This window comes from Arachis stenosperma, chromosome 3 (genome assembly GCF_014773155.1).
Source record: "Arachis stenosperma cultivar V10309 chromosome 3, arast.V10309.gnm1.PFL2, whole genome shotgun sequence".
Classification (NCBI taxonomy): Eukaryota; Viridiplantae; Streptophyta; class Magnoliopsida; order Fabales; family Fabaceae; genus Arachis; species Arachis stenosperma.
Window position 1 is genome coordinate 2,662,697 of NC_080379.1, and position 20,716 is coordinate 2,683,412.

The 20,716-nt window shown below is 31.5% G+C and overlaps 4 protein-coding genes across 6 annotated transcripts; 1 reads left to right on the top strand and 3 right to left on the bottom strand.

Moving 5' to 3' along the window:
* On the top strand, positions 1 to 2,566 carry LOC130969517 (uncharacterized). The gene is made up of 9 exons (XM_057895272.1): positions 1 to 18; positions 190 to 318; positions 803 to 827; positions 937 to 969; positions 1,072 to 1,193; positions 1,380 to 1,510; positions 1,611 to 1,840; positions 2,028 to 2,251; positions 2,336 to 2,566. The coding sequence occupies exons 1-9, from the start codon at positions 1 to 3 to the stop codon at positions 2,438 to 2,440; spliced, it is 1,017 nt and encodes a 338-aa protein (XP_057751255.1). The 3' UTR covers positions 2,441 to 2,566.
* A 160-nt stretch (positions 2,567 to 2,726) lies between these two features.
* On the bottom strand, positions 2,727 to 5,077 carry LOC130966000 (uncharacterized protein C24B11.05-like). Of its 2 annotated transcripts, none has more exons than XM_057890746.1 (9): positions 4,940 to 5,077; positions 4,437 to 4,525; positions 4,267 to 4,332; positions 4,069 to 4,166; positions 3,924 to 3,961; positions 3,734 to 3,821; positions 3,341 to 3,640; positions 3,184 to 3,249; positions 2,727 to 2,978 (listed from the first exon to the last, which is right to left on the bottom strand). In XM_057890746.1, exons 2-9 carry the CDS (start codon positions 4,495 to 4,497, stop codon positions 2,829 to 2,831), a joined length of 867 nt encoding a protein of 288 aa, XP_057746729.1. In that variant the 5' UTR covers positions 4,498 to 4,525; positions 4,940 to 5,077; the 3' UTR covers positions 2,727 to 2,828. The 2 variants fall into 2 exon arrangements, with proteins under 2 accessions (XP_057746729.1, XP_057746730.1); XM_057890747.1 differs by having other exon boundaries at positions 4,820 to 5,004.
* A 4,798-nt stretch (positions 5,078 to 9,875) lies between these two features.
* Positions 9,876 to 14,586, bottom strand: LOC130965261 (uncharacterized protein C24B11.05-like). Its single transcript, XM_057890001.1, has 8 exons — positions 14,434 to 14,586; positions 14,282 to 14,347; positions 14,097 to 14,197; positions 13,976 to 14,013; positions 13,760 to 13,850; positions 12,412 to 12,738; positions 11,942 to 12,007; positions 9,876 to 10,028 (listed from the first exon to the last, which is right to left on the bottom strand). Exons 1-8 carry the CDS (start codon positions 14,501 to 14,503, stop codon positions 9,930 to 9,932), a joined length of 858 nt encoding a protein of 285 aa, XP_057745984.1. The 5' UTR covers positions 14,504 to 14,586; the 3' UTR covers positions 9,876 to 9,929.
* Positions 14,587 to 15,642: 1,056 nt separating this feature from the next.
* Positions 15,643 to 20,530, bottom strand: LOC130967670 (ATP-dependent zinc metalloprotease FTSH 10, mitochondrial-like). Of its 2 annotated transcripts, none has more exons than XM_057892630.1 (8): positions 20,148 to 20,530; positions 19,821 to 20,046; positions 19,562 to 19,636; positions 19,201 to 19,340; positions 17,992 to 18,465; positions 17,046 to 17,813; positions 16,484 to 16,711; positions 15,643 to 16,252 (listed from the first exon to the last, which is right to left on the bottom strand). In XM_057892630.1, exons 1-8 carry the CDS (start codon positions 20,196 to 20,198, stop codon positions 15,770 to 15,772), a joined length of 2,445 nt encoding a protein of 814 aa, XP_057748613.1. In that variant the 5' UTR covers positions 20,199 to 20,530; the 3' UTR covers positions 15,643 to 15,769. The 2 variants fall into 2 exon arrangements, with proteins under 2 accessions (XP_057748613.1, XP_057748614.1); XM_057892631.1 differs by having other exon boundaries at positions 19,562 to 19,633; positions 20,148 to 20,529.
* Positions 20,531 to 20,716: the final 186 nt, after the last annotated feature.

Consider the following 20,716-nt stretch of genomic DNA (forward strand, 5'->3'; position numbering starts at 1 on the left):
ATGGACCAATTTGGCATGGTACGTTAACGAGTTATGACTTATGAGCTATTTCAGAATCCTTAGCCTTGTTTGAATTTGTAACTAAAAATAAAAGCTTTAATAGAACTTGTATTAGTTGGTGTTTTGATGGTTTCGTGCGTGGTAATTAATCACGGTTTTTGTTTATTTTTTTTTTAAATGGTTTTGCAGGGTGATTACTACATCAGCGAAGAAGATGAAGAAGTCTACGTGAATCATGATGAGGAGGGCGGCGAGGAGGAGGAGGATTATGCTTTTAAAAATTATTACCACTGTTACCCTGTTTCTTCCACTGAAAAGGTATATTATATAAAGATCGAGTCTTCCACTGTCACCCTGTTAGTCTTATAATTTTACTAAATTTTTAATTAGGTTTTTTTTAATTGAATTTTTACATTGCTTTTAATTTTATAATTAAGTCCTTTTCATATTAAAAACGTTAAAATTAACATATTTTTTCTTCTAAAATATATGTGATCAAAGATATAATTAGATTTTTAATTATAAATACCTTTAATTTATTCAGTTAATTCTATTTTTTTTTTACAATAAGAAAGACCTAATTACAACTAATTGAAAGACCTAATTAAACCTATTTAAAAAGTGTTAATAACCCTTTTTAGTAACATTTTTTTTTTAAATTAAAAAACGTTGGGTTACTTTAATAGCCATAGTATGCACTTTGTATGAATCAATTGCATCACAACATTGTTATGCATTCTATTTGTGTATTTATTTACTACGAATCTTAAACTGATTATGGCCTTTTTGTTTTCTTTTGCAGTCAAATTTGGAATCGGGCAATAAGAGTATGTATACTAACATGTTACGTTTTGCTAATTGATATGAAGTAGTTATGAGATTTGATACTTTTTTTTTATGCCTGTAAATGCTAATGTGTATTCTTTTTGCCACCAGTTATCATGCCCCCTTCAGCACTTAATAATCTTTGTGAGTGAAATATATATGTGTGCTTTCAGTAATTTAATTCAATCTTTTTTCACCTATGAGCTAGATTAATAAGCTTATTCATATAATTTGTAAACATTACAGTGTATGCTGGAGTGGAATACCCTATGTTATTTGAAATGAGACATCTTTCTAATGGAAAATTTTCTCATTGTGGAGTCCTAGAATTCACTGCTGAAGAGAGAAAAATTTGTGTACCGAGTTGGGTATGTGATTGTCTTTTGTTATTTGTTCATATTAATCTCTTTCTTTATGCCATTATCTGTAAACATCTAATCAAACATTGTATTATAAATACAAATAGTTTCTCTAATTATGTTGACATTACATTGAAATTGAACTCTTTTTCATTTACAATTTGTGCTGTTTTTTGTTACATTTGTTGTTATCAGATGATGAAAAATATGCAGCTGGAAGATGGAGATCTTGTACTTCTGAAAAGCACCACACTTGTAAAAGGAACATACCTCAAGCTGCAGCCTCACACAAAGGATTTCATGGATCTCTCAAATATAAAAGCAATGTATATGGAATACCAGATTTAATTGAATCTTAGATAATTTTTACATGCTTCACATAACAATAGTTCAATGATATTTTTCTTTCTTTTCTATTATATTCAGGCTGGAGATTAATCTGAGGAGCTTCTCATGTGTAACAACTGGCGACACAATAATGATTCCATACAACAACAAAGAGTACTACATCGATGTGATTGAAACTAAGCCATCTCATGCTATCAGCCTCGTTGAAACAGACTGTGAAGTTGATTTTGCTCCACCTCTTGATTATAAAGAAGAAGTTAAGAAACAGTTGCCATCTACTTCATTTGACAGGAAACAACAGCAAGAAGGTTGTGATTATTTCTTTGATTTATTTTCTATGTCATGCGAGCGTAAAAGAGTTTTAAATTGTTATTCAATCAAGTAATGTGTAAACAAAATGGGTTTACTTTTGTTTTTTCTTTTTACATGAACGGTTTGGTCTAGTGTAAAATTTCATGACAGCTTTTGAGTTTAGTCTATGTTGTGCACTTTCAGCTGATGACACTGACATTCTAATAAAGATTGGAGAGTTTGCACCATTCTCTGGTTCTGCAAGGCGTTTAGATGGGAAGCCATCCACACCATCAGATAAACAAGCTTCTTCTTCCTTTTGTATGGCAAAACAGCAAGGTGACAATGAACACAAGAGTTCTGATTCCAAATCTTCATCGAATACTATAACTTCTGGGAAGCTTCTCTTTGGGTCAAGACCACACAAGGTGAGTGTGAGTCCTATCTGTGTATAATAAATCTTGCGAGTTTGTAAATCTTGGTAATATTCACTATTTTTTTTCCGTGTTAAGGCCTCTCAGAAATTCACTAATCAAGACAAGGCAGAAATAACCCAAAAGCCACAAGAACCAAAGTTCCAAGCTTTCACAGGAAAAAAGTACTCACTAAGGAGTTGATTCTTTTATTAGGTCTTTTTGTCTATGTCTTGAGATTAATTTTAATTTACCGTGTAACAGCAACATTATTAGTATTAGTATAATGGTTATTTATTTTATTATTTTTGCTGAAACCTAACATGAAATATATTCATTCCTTTCTTGACAAGGATTCTCTGATATTCACTTTACAATATTCATTCGTTATTAAGAAATCTGAAATTCTCAGTTATAATAAACTACAGTTTGGATTATTGGCAATAACATGCAAACATGTGCTTTAAAATTGCAATGATAGAAAGCTCTCTAGTACTGAACAAAATACTCATATTTAATAAAAATTCAAATAACAATTACATTGATGAGACAGGCGTCTACACAAAACAAGGCACTAAACTTGTATCCTAGACTAAGCTTTCACTGATGTCTCAATAGCAACCTTATATTTGACAATTTCATGCTTTTCGCTGGCTTCCCAGAGTTCTGGAAATGCCTCCCTGATATTATGGATGCTTTCCAAAGCATGATCAATTCCTGTAGTTCGAACGGAAGTACCGACCTGCATTCATGTGGCATTTCAAATGAACCATTAGATGCTAATTCAGTGCACTAAATATTGAATGTCAATTAAAACAACACTCTGGTCCATTCCACTGATCAACATGTAAAACTAACGACAATAAAATGTGAAAATGCAATTCCATCCGCTTTTACGACTAATTTAGTTCATTAATCAGTAAAGTAGTTGGGATAGGAATCTTTACCACAACTGTGTGGAGGCCTACGCGTTTGGCTGTCAGTAAATTGCGGGTACTATCATCAAAGAACAACTGAAAAGAGAAAATGTTACAAAGGAGAGTTGTATAAGAAGCATGCCATTTAGAAAGGCTACACTGGTAAGGGAAGAATCGGTAATCTTACTGTTCTCTTAGGGTCAATATTTGCTATCTCAAAAACCTTCTCAAATGCATCTTCAAAGGGTTTACAAACAACTGGGGTCTTTGGAAGTATCACGTCAGGGCCTGGGTGGCGCACGTACTCATAGAAATCGAAAATTCCAGTGGAAACTGGTTTGGATTCGCTGCCATTTTTAACATCAAGTGTATTGATCTTGTTGGAGGGATTCAGAGTATCAAAGCTTATGATTCTTTCAAAGCAATCCTCAAGTCCAAGCCTTTGGAGTGCCCGAACTGCATGACTATGGTCTGCATTTGTAAAAATCTGAAAAGGGGTAAAACAAAGAAAACTTCATCATCATTATCTAATCAGATATTACTTTCACAATAGTATATTGAAAAATAGAGAGGACCTTACCACTTTCCTAATAGGGAGGCTTTGCAAAGTACCCCTTAGAACTGGATCTGGTTTCAGCAAGTGATATGGCAATCTCCCATGAACAAATCTGTACAACACAAAATTGTTTTAGATACCTATTTAAAATAATTCAACTTGATTAAAATGAATGTGAAGAACAATAAAATGGACAAACAAATGTGTGTGTTACCTATGAAAGTCATCATAGTCAAAGTCATAGCCAATTGCCTGGAAGGATATAATAGAAGACAAAAGGGAAATGACTTGTTCATTTATCAACAACTGTAAAAGTATATTTAATAAATAGATCAAATATAAGGTTGATTAAATAATACCCTCAGACCAGCCATTGTTGTCCCATAAATCTTATATAATGATTGGTTCACTTCAGGGAGTTCAGCAGGCTCCATACCAAGCTTTTGTAGCATATACTCTGAGCAATGCAAGCATAATAACACTTTCAGATTCAAAAACAGGTCATTTTTTAGACACACACACAAAAACAAAACCAAATATATCAAACAACCCGGTACCTTCAATGTTCTTTGCTGTCTGAGCCGACAACCCAGAACTGTAAGGATAAAGGGTGTCATCAAGATCTGCAAATCATCAAACCAAAGCAAGTTATATATAAGACAGCATCATGAATGATGCAAGTAAGAAAACAAAAGGAAAATTCAGCAGTGATCCTTAAAAGGCTTACCAAATAAAAGACAGTCATATTTTGCCTTTGAAACCTCCTGGAACTGATGTCCATTTTCCATTTTGACTTAAGAGTTCAGTTTGATATGCCTAATTGTAAAATAAATATAAATAAATAAGAGCATTTTAACAATAGAACCCTTCAGATTAAAAAATAAATAAATATCAACTTGGAGTACCTATATGAATTTCCATATCAAAAACTAACAACTTCATAAACAAATAAACAATTGATAACTAAAAGCTTTGCACAGAAACAAGGATTTGGATCATCTAAGGTGGGTAGTTACTAATTAATTCCCACTTTAGACGATCTCAATCCAAAAAGAACTCTATTAAGCATAAGCCGAAACCCATTACAGAAGAGGGAAAATTAACATATACCCAAAAGCCGAAGTCACTATCCGAAAAAAGTAACAGTTGAAACGGGAAAAAGTTTCTGTTTTTACAAAGTAGAGTAAGTGGGGTGTGGAAGAAATGCAGATCCAATAATGGAAAACTTACAGGGAAAAAGGATGAATTGGATTTCCGCAGGGGAGAAAAATGAGAGAGAAGTGAGAATGGAGAATTGAAGTGAGAAGGGGAAGGTTGAAACTTTAAATAGAAAGAAGAAACACTGAACAGTGCGCCGTTGAAAATATGAAACAGATTCTTGGAGAATCGCGTTCGTAGAAAGCGATTGTTGGTCACTCTTAACTCTTCTAGAACGACGACGTTTGGAATAGCTTGTTGAATGTCAAAATCTAATTAAAAATAAAATTAAGAATTAAATATTTAATTCGGACTTAGTATGAATTCGTGTCCAACTTTTTTGCTAAAATACTATTTGTTATATATAATTTATAAAAAATACTATTTTATTATTTTAAAAATTTAAACTTAAATATCTTATTTAAGTTATAAACCTCATATTATCACAACTAATTTGTTTTTTATTTTTATATTTATTTTAATAAATATCTATTGATTTACTAGTATCTATTATAACAAAAAAATTTCGTGGTTTTCTTTAAAAATATAATTTTATGCATTGTCATTGCAAAATAAATTTTATACGTATATTTAATTATGTATTGTTATGTTAGTAAAAATAATTATTTTTTATATAAATTATTTAAATGATAATGCAAAAAAAATACTGAAATAATTGTATAAAATATTTTATATTATTAATATATTAAAATTAAACTACAAAAATTAATTATTAATTATTCACTTTGGGATATACTAATCTTTTTCACAAAAATAATATTATTTTGAACTATGTCTCAAAAAATAAATAATTCAATATTGGGCTGTCTTTCTTTTATATATATATATATATATATATTGTTTATATATTAGAAATAGAGAAATTTTATGTGTATATTAAAAATTAACTATTAACATAAAATAAATATTAAAATATAAAATATATATTAAAAATAAATTAAATAATATATTTATTTATTTAAATATATAGTGGTGATTTTTAATATATAAATAGAAAAATACTTCATCAGTTGGAATGAACTACATGCATTTAACCTTATACTAATTAACATTATGAGAATAGATTACAGAAATAAATATAAAAATATGATAGATACTCATATATATATCAAATTGTTTCTATGCGAAAATAATTAATAAAAATTATTAAATAATAATTTAGTTAAACATGTTAAATTATTTTATAATTTTTATATATTGTTTTCACATAAAAAAATTAAAGTAGTCACCTAAAAATATTTAACATCCGATAAAAAAATCTTTTTAAAAAATTATTGTTGTAATATCATTCCACCCTTGTTTAACTCTATTTCTTTAAATATTTCTATGTAGAAAAAGGATAATTTAAACATCAATATACATTATATTAAATAATTTAGTTATATATGTTAAATTATTTAATAACTTCTATTATAGGGAGCTAATGGCCTAAGCGTATAATATGTACAATGGAGGTTTAGGAAGTATTAGAGATATAACATTAGTGTTATATTGTCCTGTCAGGTTACGTTTTTTGGATGAGTGGGTTCATAACATTGTATTAGACTTCTAGATCCAAAAAGTTAAGAGTTTGATCCTTCGTGAACCCCAAAATCAGTTTAAACTTTTGGAATGAATAATTTTATGACATGATGAGATGTTTATTATTCTGAATAATAAGAGTGATGTTTATTTTATTTATCGACCAAAGATTTAGCGTACACTTAGGCCATTAGTTCCCTAGCAATACCCTAAAAATATATCTACGTGAGTAATTATCATTTAATCATGCATGCATTTTTTTTTTCTTTTTCTTCCCTACAATTTGGTTGAGCTTTCTCTTTCTGACTTGTACCACGTGGTAGTTCTTACATCTTGACAAGTTATTTCTTCATCTCCAAGTCTCCCATATAACAGTTACAACAACCAACGACCGTGTCTTCTTCTTCTGCTCAAATAATTTTATACTTCGCGGTTCGCATTTGGATTCTCATACATATTTTTTCATATTTTTTTTAAAAAGAAACTGAAGCAGCCCAATGTAAACATAGGTTTCTTAATTTGATTTATTTTCATTTATTATTTGTGTGACACGCACTGGCACTGTTTGTGTCAACATTATATGGAATTTATTATTAAGAGAATCAAGTTCCAATTATCACTTGAATTATTGTATCATTAGTGCAATGTTGAATCAATTCTCACTAATAAAGATATATACACGAATGCAGGACAAAATAAAAGAATAATAGTCTTTTTATCGAAAGTAATATTACACATCTTTAAATTAATTTTTTTAAATAATTTTTAGAGTTTATTAGTTAATATGTCTTCTAAAAACAAATATTAAAATTATTAATTAAAATTACTTTTATAAAAAATAATAAAATTTTAAATTTTCTATTAATAATTATAATCTTAAACTATTAATTAGACCCTAAATTTCAAAGCATGAGATGAAATGATTTCAAATTATATATATACACACTCGTTTTTGTGGTCACCAATGACGTCTCAAGTATATGTAATTAACTATGATTCAGCATAGTTTTGTTTGGTACACTTAACTTTTATATATTAAAATATAATCCACTCCTTGATAAACTTCATAAGCTAATAAGCTATATCTAGACAAGAGTTGATACTAAGAATATAATATATTTGTGAAATATTAAATAAGTATAGTTATTAACTTACATATTATTATTATTATTAGTTGTTTATTTTTTATTTGAGCATTTTCTTTCTAAATCTAAATAGATTAAACGTATATAATACAATAGTTTTTATAGTTGTGTTAATTTTTAATAACATAAATTTGTTCACACATAAATTAATTTTTTTTAAATAATATTTTTTTTCCAAAGATAATAGATTATATTTCATTAATTATTAAAAATGAAATACAAAGATGTCCAAAAGTAGGACAGCATAATAAAAGGTGGGGATTTTCCAAAAACACTACACTGAAGGTATTCATCCAACGGTGCGTGGTCGAAAAACGAAGAAAAATCTTAAAGAAGAAATAATGATAAATCAAATTGAATGCACCTAAGAGCTTGTCTCATGGAGATGACGACCTAAACTGGGAGTTCTTTGGATTTCACGGAGCAACTTGACAGATCTTGCTAGAATGACAGACGGCATAGAAGTAGAACCTTCAAAAATCAACTGGTTGCGAGCTTTCGAGCAGTTCCAGCAAATGATGGCAAGCAATTGAGGATTACGGTCAGCATTCTTCAACGGGTTAAGTATCTCTGTTGATGCAGTCCACCATGTCCAAAAGTCGTTAGAACTCTGAGGGGGAAGACAATCACGAAGATAACTCTGAGACCATACGTCTTTAATTCTAGAGCAATCGATCAAACAATAAGTGACTGTTTCGGTGGCTTCATGACAGCAGGGGCATATTGGTGATATAGATGGGATGCGGTGATGAATTTGAGCAAGCACCGGGAGCCGGCCATGGAGAGCTTTCCAGATAAATAGCTTAATTTTGTGAGGCAAGTTCAACTTCCATAGATCAATCCACGGCTTTTTCTGTTGCATATAATTAGGGCAAAGCTCCAGAGGCAGATGGTAAAATAAATAGTCAATTCTGTAACCTGAAGTTGTATCATATTGCTTGGATTTGTTCAAATCCCATTGCAATTTGTCCCTACTCTGCTGAACTTTAACTGACAAAATCCTGTTTGCAACGTCTTGGGGAAATAGCTCTTGAATGAGATTCTGATTCCAATTTCTATCTTCAGTAATTAGATCTTTAACTCTTGGAAATAACTCAGAAATAGCCTGTCTATTTGACATGTCAGAAATCATTAAAGGATACGGATGAGGCAGCCAAGGATTCTCAAAGGTTCAGATATTCTCACTAGTACCCACAGCCCAATTAAGACATTTTTCAACAATCTTTCGGCCTTCCAGTATGCTCCTCCATCCCCAAGAAGGTAAGACTCCAATTTCTGCCGTTATATCATTACCATTGCTAAAGTATTTACCTCTTAAGATTTTGGATAATAAGGAAGTAGGCTGTGTTACAATTCGCCAAAACTGTTTGCCTAAAAGCGCCAGATTTTAGATTTTGAGATCTTTAAATCCAAGGCCTCCTTCTTTTCGTGGGTGAGTCATAGTGTCCCAGCTAATCCAAGCCATCCTCCTTTCAGAACCTTTTTGTCCCCACCAGAACTGATAAAGTAGAGAGTGAATTTCCGAAATTAAACCATCAGGCAACTTGAAGCAAGACAATGTATAAATAGGAATAGCTTCTCCCACTGCCTTAAGCAATACGTGTCTACCACCTGACGAAAGAAGATTGCGCTTCCACTCTTGGATTCTTTTTCGAACCTTTTCTTTGATCATACTAAAAGAAGCCTTTTTTGATTTAGAGACTGTAGAAGGCAAACCAAGGTATTTATCCTGAGCCCCAATATGATTAATATTCATAGAGTTAGCCAGTAGTGTACGAGTAGTGGACGGAGTGTTGTGGCTAAAGAATACAGCAGATTTATTAAGATTTACCCTCTGGCCACTGATGCTTTCATAAGAATTCAATAACTGCAGGATATTTGAACATGCTTCAGGATTAACCTTACAGAATAAAATGGAATCATCAGCAAATAGGAGGTGGTTGACCTTGGGACATTGCCTATGTATCTGAAGACCCTTAATTAGTCTGCTTTGTTCTGCCTTGTGTAACAAGAAGGAGAGACCTTCTGCACAAAAAAAAAAAGATAGGGGGATAGAGGATTTTCTTGTCGAATACCTCTATTTGGTTTGAAAAAACCATAAGGTTGTCCTTCCACAATAACAGAATAAGAAACAGTTGTCACTAATTCGCGAATCCACATGATCCAAATTTAATTATTTATTTTAAATAATATGAAAATTAGATATTCATACATAGTGATTATTTATTTTCCTAAATTTAATGGGGGCAATTGTCCCACACAAGTGCATGTTCCTTATCAAATTTGATGAGATATTACGTTTAATTTGCATGTAAAATCATTCCAAAGACGAGGTTTCATGGGCGTTGTTTCCAGAGCTCTGGAAATGCGTTCCTGATATCATGGATGCTCTTCAATGAATGATCTACTCCTGCAGTTTCAATGCAAGTACCCACCTGCATGAATGTAGATATAACTTAATTCGGGTAAATACTTAAATGCAATTGTCTTCATATAAAGTTAATAATTAAAAATTATTAGATGATTTAACAATTTAACTAAATTATCATTTAACGATTTTTAATTATCAACTTCACGTGATAATTGCATGTGAAATTTTACCTTCCATCTGCAGTAATTAATTAGAAATGTGATTCACGTTATTGTATTTTATCAAGTATATTAGTTTTCTTTCTCTTCAATTTTGTTTTACTATATATTAATACGTACTGAAAAGTCTATTTTTGTTTTTATATTTTTGATCGATGCACTGATGATCTCATTAAATGTTATTACAATATAATACTTATTATTAGTGGATTAGCATGCACTAAAAACTGAAATAGTCCATATTTTATTATTTATTTTATATTAAAAATTAGTAAAATATTAAAGAAAAAATTAAATTGTTAAAGATAGTTATTTATTGTAATTATAATAATGCATCCATGTGATATTTCGTAATTTGAATTTGAACTATTTTACATTAAATTCACAATCTCACACAGTCACACTACATACTATCAGCATTTCATTTTTAATTAATTTTAATCATTATGAATTATATTCTTCATGGAGTGCATAATGTTACTTCTTATCTATTAACATTTTAATTTTCTACCTAGATTACTCCTAAATCAAAACAAAAATGTTAAGTGTATAAAAAAAATTAATTATTATATATTTATGTATTTTAACATAAGAGAAAAGAATGAAAGAAGCATAGAGATAAATAGAAAGAATGATAGAAACACACAAGAGCAAACAATATGGAGTATAAAGTAGAATTGAAGAGTAAAAGGAGGTATTTTAAGAAAAATAATAAAAATATGTTGCGTGTGAATTGCACTAGTATTCTAAGGAGTAGTAAAATTATTTTCTTATTTTTTTGAGCGGATGATTGAGTGTGACTTTTTTCACAAGATATATGCTTATTTACTGCCCTAATACACTAAAAAGAGCACTTGAAATTTAGCAAAAAAAAAGTAACCTTTTCTCTCTTTTGAACATGATCATAAATGACATTAAATGTCAAATGGACATATATAGATTCGGAGGAAGAAAAAGGAAACTAGGTAGTTAGAAAGATGCATGGAAGATTGTAGCTACACTAATGGCTTATTTAATAGATTTATAATTAAGGCAATGTTGGTTGGGGGCAAAAATGGCGGGCTGGCCACCCTGTCCTACCTAGTGAAACCATTCAGAAAAATTTTTTTTTTCTCATCTAATGGTAAGTTGACCGGCTAAGTTAGTCAATTTTTTTATTAAATTTTTTATTAATAAATTATTAAATATTAAATAATATATATAATTTAATAACTATTTCAATAACTTTATAATTTTTAAAGATATAAAAAAAAATTTTAAATTCATAAATATTAAAGTTTTTATCATTTTAAATATATAATAAATATAATATTAACAATTTTTTAAAATAAAATAATAAAATTAATATTATAACAAATAAAATAAATATTATCTAAAATATATAATTAAATATCTTTATTTTCTAACCAATCAAATATAAAACATAATCTAAATTATTATAATTTAGAATATTTTCAATTATCAAAAAAAGACAGGTCCACCGAAAAAGCTAAGTTCATCCCACCAAGATCAACGAATTAAATAGTGCAAGTTAGACGAATTTTTTTAATTATAATGATTTTAAATTTTTAGTTTGGCCCGCATTTTTTTGACAAGTTATATAGGCAGGCCTCGTGAGTTTCGTCCCATTTGTTAAATCGAATAGAGAAAAGATTATATGAATTAATGTATTGTGTAATTAAGTTTAATTATAAATAAAATTCATTCATAGACCAAATATATATCCTAAGTAGCAAATAATTAATGAAATTGTACTTACTGCGACAGTGTGAATGCCAAAGCTTTTGGCCATCAGTAAGTTGCGGATACTATCATCAAAGAACAGCTGCAAATACCAAATTAACAAAAAAAAAAAACATGTAAATCACCCATCTCATCTATCACAAATAATAATAATAATAATAATAATAATAATAATAATAATAATAATAATAATAATAATAAAGTGATTAAATTGACATAATTGGTAAAAACTGTTAGAGAATTTAATATAATTAACTAAATTGTATGAAATAATACGTAACTCACATCTTAAGTATTTTTTCACCTGAAAACATTTTTATGTAAAAAATTAAACCACCCTACTATGATAATTTGAGATTCATCAATAACATGCATGTATTATATATACTCCCAAAATAAAACAGCAACTAAGACTGACATAGAAAAAAGTTAATCAAATAAAAAATGTTAAAATGTAAGGAATTATTACTGGATTAGAGTGCTTACTGTTCTTTGGGGGTCAATATTAGCAATCTTGAAAAGCTTTTGAAATGCATATTCAAAGGGCTTGCAGACAACCGGGGTCCTAGGAAGCACCGTGTCTATATAAGAAGAATCAGGAGGGTTTTTCATATACTCATAAATCTCACATATTCTTGCACTAACTGGCTTTGATTCACCATCAATGCCATGTTGGTAATCATGAGCAGGATCCATTATGTTATTATTAGAGGAATTCAAAGTGTCAAAGTCTATGATTCTCTCAAAGCAGTCCTCTAGTCCAAGCCTTTTAAGCACTCTAACGGCATGAGCATTGTCTGCATTTGTAAAAATCTAAAAGCAAAAAATGAAAAAAGGATAAATAAATTAAAAAAGGTTTAATTACGCTATTAGTCTCTGAAATTTCACTGAATTTTCAATTAGGTCTTTATATATATATATATATATTTTTTAATTCGGTCCCTACACTGTTTTAAATTTGGTAATTAGATCCTTTTTATATAAAAAACGTTAAAATTAACATAATATTTCATCGCAAATTAAAGGTATTCATAATTAAAAACCTAATTTGATATTTGACCGTATAGATTTTGAGAGAAATATTCTGTTAATTTTAATATTTTTGACATGAAAATGATCTAATTACAAAATTAAAAATAATGTAAAAAACTAATTAAAAAAAAAATAGAATCCTAATTAAAAATTTGGTGAAACTATAAAAATTAACAGAATAATTAAACTATTTAAAAACAAATGGAGAAGTTTTGTGGCTGAAATTTCGTATATGGGTATAGTTTTGGTGTAATGCCTTAAATTGGGATCTGTGAGTGAAATGCAGAAATATATAGTGATAGGCTTCTCCCAATAAGAAGGTTTATTTTAAGTTTCTGGTCATTTGTGAAAAAAGTTTTTTTCTACCAGTTTGTGAAAAAAAAAAAAAAAAGAGTTTGTAGTCTCTAAAAACATATTTTTTGCAAACTGAAATGATAGATTCTACAGAATAGATCTTTTCAATAATTTTTTTAATTGTAATTTTTTATTATTTAATATCTTTTTTCACACATTTTTTCTTAATTTCACTAAAAAAAAAAAACTAAACATAATATTTGACAAAACAATTAAAAAAAATTAAGATGATTCATTCTTATGAATTAACTTTTTGCAAATTGCAAGATACATGCTTTTACATATTGAGTTGATACTTGGATTCAAGTATCTAGCATCTTGGGAGAAACATGCTTGAGTCTCTCCATAGAAAACAAAAATTCCATATTCACGTATTTCATCTTGGGTTCCATTTTAAAATTAATTTGTGCAAGCTTTGTGGTCCAAATAAAATAATAGAGAAACTTACAATCTTTCTGAGAGGCAGGTTTTGTAAAATGTCCTTTAGAATAGGGTCTGGTTTCAGTACATCATCATATGGCAATGCCTCATGTACAAAACTGTTCAAACACAAAATAACATATCCACATTAGTTTCAACTTTCAACTTTCAACTTGATGATGATTAACAATAGAATTTGCCAAATAGTGAAATATATAAATTGGAAAATCAAATCAATAATCACCTATTAAACTCTTCATTGTCAAAATCATGTCCAAATGCCTAGCAAAGAGAAAAGAAAAAAAAATTAGTTCATTAATGGTTTAGACTTTAGACAGATAAAATGCAATAATTCTGGACTATACCTTGAAACCAGCCAATACTGTTCCATAAGTCTTATATAACGCAAGGCACAATTCACGGACCTTAGCCACATCTTCTATACCAATCTTTTGTACCACATACTCTGTTGTGAAATTCATTCAACATTTAATTAAAAGCATAAGTTCATATTATTAAATAAATCTTCAATATGTAATAAGTTCATTACCTATAACTTTTTCTCCGATCTGGACTGTCATACCAGAACTAAAAGGATAAAGGGTGTCATCAAGATCTGAAAAATCATGGCAAAATTAACATATAAATTGGAAAGAAATGCAAGCATTATTGGTGTGAATTGTGATGAATTTAAGGCCTTACCAAACAAAAGACAATCGTACTTAGCCTTTGAAGCTTCATGGAACTGATCCTGTCCATTATTTTCTTCCATTGGCACCAGAATTAAGTTGGCCTACTTTGTATACAAATTAAAGTAAACGAAACTAAACGTAAAAAGAAAAGACTTCGTGGAAAATTGAAGTAGAAGATTCTCCTCACTTTTGTGGGTTGAGTCTCTAACACAAACTTTTGCGGAAAATGAATTAGAGAAATTACAGCATAAGAGCGAGACAATTTTTTCAGTCAAACCATAATTAATACATTGTTTGACGCAATTAATACTGAATATAATATATACTTTTTCAGATTTTATGTTTACCATAAGAGTACACTACTATTAATTGATAAAAATAATTTCAAAAAAATATTAACGATAAATAAGGTTTAGAAGAATTTAAAAATGACAAAAATAATCATATATAAAATATATATTATCAAAAATGTTGTTAAAAATAGAATTTTAATACAACTTTTTACAAATATAATTAGAAAAATAAGATATTTTTATTCTTAAAATTTAGTGATTTTACGCTTTTTGTATTTCTTTATGGTTGAATTTAAAAAAAAAAGAAAGAAAAAAGTGGTTTAGTGATTAAATTTTGCTCCAGTTTTTTGTATGTACCTTCCAAATATTTATCTAAACATTTCCACAAAAATTCAGATTAAATACACATTTTTCAAAAGTATTTTTGCCAGCTAACATAAATTTTCGAATATCATTTAATAGTTTTATGTAATATATCTTCTGATATCGCCTACTTGTATGCGACTGCAATATCATAGATGTGCAAAGGTGAACAAAAAGAGTTTGTAAAACATATAAAATGTTAGTGAAATTTATGGTTTATATTCTCTTTTGTTAGTGAATTTATTGGTTTGGATCAAGCTGTAAAATTATTAAATTCCTCCAACTTTTTTCTGACATTGCACTGCTCTTTTTAACATTGTAGTATTGTACCGTTAAAAATGTTTACATTAATCTCAATACTGTAGTTATCTTCTCTTAGGAAAGGGTACATAGGAAAATATAACCATCGAAACTAGAATGTTTATGTTACTTGAGTTCTTAGGATTTCTCCATTATGATTAACACTAGCAACAGTGTTATTCAACTCGTACTGTCATGGAGTTAAATGGCTCAACATTTCTGTGGATTGTGGAAATTAAATTTTATTAAGTCAGTATATACCATTAAAGAAAAATCGGGGACGAATTATTTTTCCTCGTTGCAGTTATCATAAAAGGTCATGTCCTTATCATACCAGGAAATGGAAAAACAACAAACTCATGTACAAATAACAGACGGAAACTAGTTCAACTATGTGGGAACAACCTGGGGCTCTAAGGGTGAAGAACCATCACTATCCTCAGGGTTCTCTACTGTGCTTCTCTCTACAACCTTCTCCTCTACCTCTTGAAAACCTTGCTTGAACCTATCATAATTGGTGAGTTCAGCAGGCTTGAATGGCCTCTCTCCGAGAACTCGAACAAGGTCTTCCTGGTGAAGTACTTCTTTTTCAAGAAGCAACTCTGCGATCTCAGCAACATGCTCCTTGTGTTCTTCGATGAGCGCTACGGTCCGTTCATAAGCTTTGGTCACCCATTCCCGGACTTCGTTATCAATGATCGCAGCTGTCTTGCTGCTGTATGGTTTAGTCATCTCAAACGAATCCTCTTTTGGAGGGAAAGAGAGGAGGCCAACTTTGTCGCTAAAACCATAGATTGCTACTTGGGCATATGTCATCTTGGTCACTTTTTCCAAGTCATTCTGCGCACCAGTTGAGATTCTTCCGACGAGAATCTACATCAGCGCAGAAAATTAAATGATTATTGTCATTGAAGGTTGGAGTTTGGTAAACCATGACATATGGCGGTAATAAAGACTTGAGATTGAAAAATCAGCAATTAAGCAATGAGCATCATTACTTCTCTTAATAGGAGATCAAACATTAACTACAACAAAGAATAACAAGGGGAAGAAACAAAAAGGTGATGGGAAAAGACAAGTACATATCAATGGAGAGAAAATTACCTGCTCAGCAGCTCGACCACCTAGTGTCATACAAGTCATATCAAAAAGCTGCTCCTTTGTCATGAGAAGGTTCTCATTTGGAACATACTGTGCAAACCCAAGAGCTGCTGTGCCACGAGGAACTATAGTAACTTTCAACAAAGGTTCGGCATGTTCCAAGAACCAGCCTGCAACGGCATGGCCTGATTCATGGTAAGCTACAGTACGTCTTTCCAGCTTGCTTATCACCTGGTTGAAAACCATAGATATTATTAGAGAAACTCTAATAATAAGTTGAAAAAGGGCAGTCAAGAGTTCCAGATTCTAAACAGTCCAACATTTTCAATCTATTATAGCAATAAGATATGATTACATATTTAACTGAACAATACATATAACTTGGAATAGAATGCTATTTTCCACAACTCCCACACAACCTATCCATCCCTTCTTATTTCTTAGCCACCATAACCTTTGATGAAAGGGAAACACTGAAAACTTTTATTAAATATTAGAGTTTAAAAAGACAATTGTAGTATTTTACACTAAAAATCCATTTAGCTAAATCTAAAAAAGAACTTACCCTGTTCTTCTTCTCCAAACCACCAATGATCCTATCAATAGCTGCTTCAAAATGTTGCATTGTCACTTGTGTTTCCTCACCCCTTGCAGCAATCAGCGCAGCTTCATTGCAAACATTAGCAATGTCTGCTCCCGCAAATCCTGGTGTAAGGGCTGCCAGCCTTTGTGAATAAAATGAAGGCTCGTGGTCAAGTTTGATCTTTTTCAAGTAGATCTGAAATATCTGGTCACGACCCTTAATATCAGGCTTATCAATGCTTATCTGGCGGTCAAATCTCCCTGGCCTAAGTAGAGCTTTGTCCAAGATATCAGGTCTATTTGTTCCCGCAAGTACAACCACCCCAGCAGTGGTTCCAAAACCATCCATCTCCACCAGTAACTGATTTAATGTACTTTCACGTTCATCATTTGCACCAGAGAAACCTCCACGTCCCCTTGCTCGACCAATTGCATCAATCTCGTCAATAAATATAATACTAGGGGCACACTGCCTTGCTTCCTGAAACAAGTTTCTTACCCTAGATGGTCCAACACCAACAAACATCTCCATAAAATCTGAACCAGATATCGAAAGAAATGGAACACCAGATTCCCCTGCTGTTGCTTTTGCTAAAAGGGTTTTTCCTGTGCCAGGAGGACCAACCAGGAGAGCACCCTTGGGGATTTTTGCCCCTAGTTCTTCATATTTCTTTGGGTTCTTAAGGAAGTGGACAAACTCCATAATTTCTTGCTTTGCCTCATCACAACCAGCAACATCTTTAAAGAAAACCTGTAAATATATGAGTAGAAATAAGAAATTTGTATCTGCACTGTGTTATGCACCACCTACATCTCCTTTGAATAAATAACCAAAATTGCAAGGCAATGAGAGCAACTGGAAACATGCTGTTAAACAATGATTCAGCAAAATGGCCATCTTATAAAAGATGAAGAATAAAGCAATTAACCTTATTTTTCGCATTCTTGTCTACTTTAGTAACATGGGCTTTCCCTATGTTAAATATTCCACGAGCACCCTTATTACCGCCGCCGCCACCAACACCAAGTCCACCTTGCATTCTCCTTCCCATATAGAAGAGGGATCCCAGAAGCAACAGTGTTGGAGCAAACCTCATCAATTCCTGGTACCAAACCATTTCAGAAGAATATGTAACAGGAACATAATCATGGGGGTCAATGCCTAGTGCTTCTTGCGCTTCTTCTAACTTCTCCTCAAAAGATTCCACACTTCCAATATTGAAATAATATTTATATTGCCCACCAGTTCCCTTTGCGGGGAGGGTTCCTTGGATAACTTCATTCTCCGTTTGGTTACGAGGAGTATTCCTCACGTATATTTTGGCAACCGACTTATTTGACACAACAATATGGTCTACTAATCCTGGCTCCAAAAGCTTATTTTTAAACTCCTGAAAGCTAATCTGCATGTAGTCAAATTGTGCTTGATGTCAACACGAATCATAATGAAATAAAAGAAACTAACAAAAGCAGACACAATAAACCATCTTATAGCCAGGAAGAATAGTGGTATACTCTCATAGAAATCATGCAAAGTCACCCTTATAAAAAGTAGCGAAAACAGTGCAGAGCTCAAGCTAGATTTAAGACTTGCAACAACCAAATTCTTGAAATTAACAGAATGCAAAATTATTAATGGAGCTTCAATATGAATAACTTTAGCCAAAGAAAAATCCACCAAGTAAAATCAGGAAAGGTATATCAATGAAATAAGCTTTCATACAAGAGTCGCTGGAAAAAAAATCCCAACAGTACACACGCAAATAAGAAAAGGACTAAGGAGAAGACAAGCAATCATGGAGGGATCCTAATGAAATATTGGATGCAGGGCTCGATACTGGTGTAGCATCAAAAGAATTCAGCAAACAAAGTAGTATAATACATGATATAGCACAAAATAGTTTTTGTGATCTCCGCAATTTCCATGTATCCTAATCCATCAAAAAATGAAGACAATAGCAGCAAAATGTGTCAGTTATCTGAGCACACAAAGTTAACTTTTCATGCATTTGGAATCATTTCATCAAATGAAAAGCAGGTATTTGTATGTCTCAATTTCTCAACTCAACCCAACTTCAATGATACAACAAATTCAAACCACACAACAGGCACTCCTAATATGCTTGAAGCTATCTTACCTGTTGCTGTTCACGAGGACCAAAATTAAATGATCCAAGAAATAGCCCCATCACCAATAAAGGAGTGATAAAATTTTGAACTTGCTTCATGAAAGTCTCTTGAAAACTTCCATGATCATCTGTGTTTGTCTCTGACTCTTCTGAAATTAGAAGGTGCAAATGTACACATCACAAAGTTATAGCACGTAAAAGATACACCAAATCCAAGAAGAATAAAGGAAAATTAAAAGAGTATCTACAAGTCCACAAGATCTACGCAAAAGTTAAGCAACTGTTAACCTATCATTAGTTGATCTTAGTGCACCAATCACACAATTTGCCATAATAACTTCACACGGAATGTCCTCTCTTTTTTTCTTACCTTTAGAGTCATGCTTTTTATCCTCCCCCTTTGGAATTTCCTTCTTCTCCTTGGGATAGAAGTTCTCATAATCTGCTAAGAAAACAACAACAAACATCAATCAGAAAATTGTAAAACTGAATCCAAACAATCCCTAAAGCAAAAGCAATCAGCTCATTCAGCAGATAAAAGCAACAACAGAATCAGTTCCATTTCCACGACCAATACAGACGCACACAGTAGACAGTACACAAACCGCACAGCAAAAATCCTAACTTACTCTTCTTCTTAGGTCCTTCGCTGGAAAACAACCGGTAATGAATCTTAGGGTTTGCCGCAACACACTTAAAATCAGGCAAACTGGAAAGGATTCCGTTTCCACGAGCTCTAGCATGAGCAACATAGCCCCTAAAAAACCCTAATCCCAACTCCAATCCTTCCGAATGCACATTCGTTCGCGTAGCTCCGAGAAGGGTTCCCAATTTCGCATCGCCGCGCAAATAATCCTGCAATCCAAATCCAAAGTTGGAACTTTTACGCTATATTCTCAGGAGCAAACGGAACTCGGATCGAAAGAGGAGAAAAAAAAAAGGAAAAGGTTTCTTACTTTGGCGCGTGAAGAGCGCGAGAGTGAGCGCCCAATCCTTGAAAAAATCATGGTTGGAAGAAAAGTAGAAAACACAGAGAGGAATCTATCTACTTATGTCGCAGGTTGAAGTTGATTGAAGTATAAATATATAATAATCCTAACCTAAAATTTTATTCGAAAAAATAAACAAAATACAATCATCACAATAAGAATGAAGAATTAAGCGTGAAGAGTGACTTGGATAGATCTGAAGAAAGGATTTGGGAAAGAATGAAGAAGTGTGTTATTATTGGTGGCGAAGATAACATGAACGACGCGGTGGTTTAACGCAGTGTTTGGTTAGGAAAATAACGACGTTGCCTTTGGTTTATAAAATGTCATTAGAGGTCAACAAAGAAGCAAGTTTGCTTTTGCTTTCTTAGTTTTTATAAATTGTCTTGGCAAACACGGTACTCGACCCACAGGTTCTTCATCCAAAAAAATGAAGGCTGGCTTTGGTAAAGTTTTTTTAGGAGGTGCTTAAGTACGTCATTTTGCGTTTGGTAACTTATAAAGTTTAAGTGCTTGTGCTTGCGGCTTTTAAAAGT

Coding starts and splice junctions, on each gene's coding strand:
- LOC130967670 (XM_057892630.1), bottom strand. CDS start 20,198: ATGATTTTTTCAAGGATTGGGCGCTCACTCTCGCGCTCTTCACGCGCC. Junction 20,047..20,147: donor CGCGCTCTTCACGCGCCAAA/GTAAGAAACCTT, acceptor TTTGGATTGCAG/GATTATTTGCGCGGCGATGC. Junction 18,466..19,200: donor GTCCTCGTGAACAGCAACAG/GTAAGATAGCTT, acceptor GACTACATGCAG/ATTAGCTTTCAGGAGTTTAA.
- LOC130965261 (XM_057890001.1), bottom strand. CDS start 14,503: ATGGAAGAAAATAATGGACAGGATCAGTTCCATGAAGCTTCAAAGGCT. Junction 12,739..13,759: donor ACCTGCCTCTCAGAAAGATT/GTAAGTTTCTCT, acceptor TTTTGCTTTTAG/ATTTTTACAAATGCAGACAA. Junction 12,008..12,411: donor ATATTGACCCCCAAAGAACA/GTAAGCACTCTA, acceptor TGGTATTTGCAG/CTGTTCTTTGATGATAGTAT.
- LOC130969517 (XM_057895272.1), top strand. Junction 970..1,071: donor TTCAGCACTTAATAATCTTT/GTGAGTGAAATA, acceptor TAAACATTACAG/TGTATGCTGGAGTGGAATAC. Junction 1,194..1,379: donor AAATTTGTGTACCGAGTTGG/GTATGTGATTGT, acceptor TGTTGTTATCAG/ATGATGAAAAATATGCAGCT.
- LOC130966000 (XM_057890746.1), bottom strand. CDS start 4,497: ATGGAAAATGGACATCAGTTCCAGGAGGTTTCAAAGGCAAAATATGAC. Junction 4,167..4,266: donor GACAGCAAAGAACATTGAAG/GTACCGGGTTGT, acceptor TGCATTGCTCAG/AGTATATGCTACAAAAGCTT. Junction 3,962..4,068: donor CAACAATGGCTGGTCTGAGG/GTATTATTTAAT, acceptor ATATCCTTCCAG/GCAATTGGCTATGACTTTGA.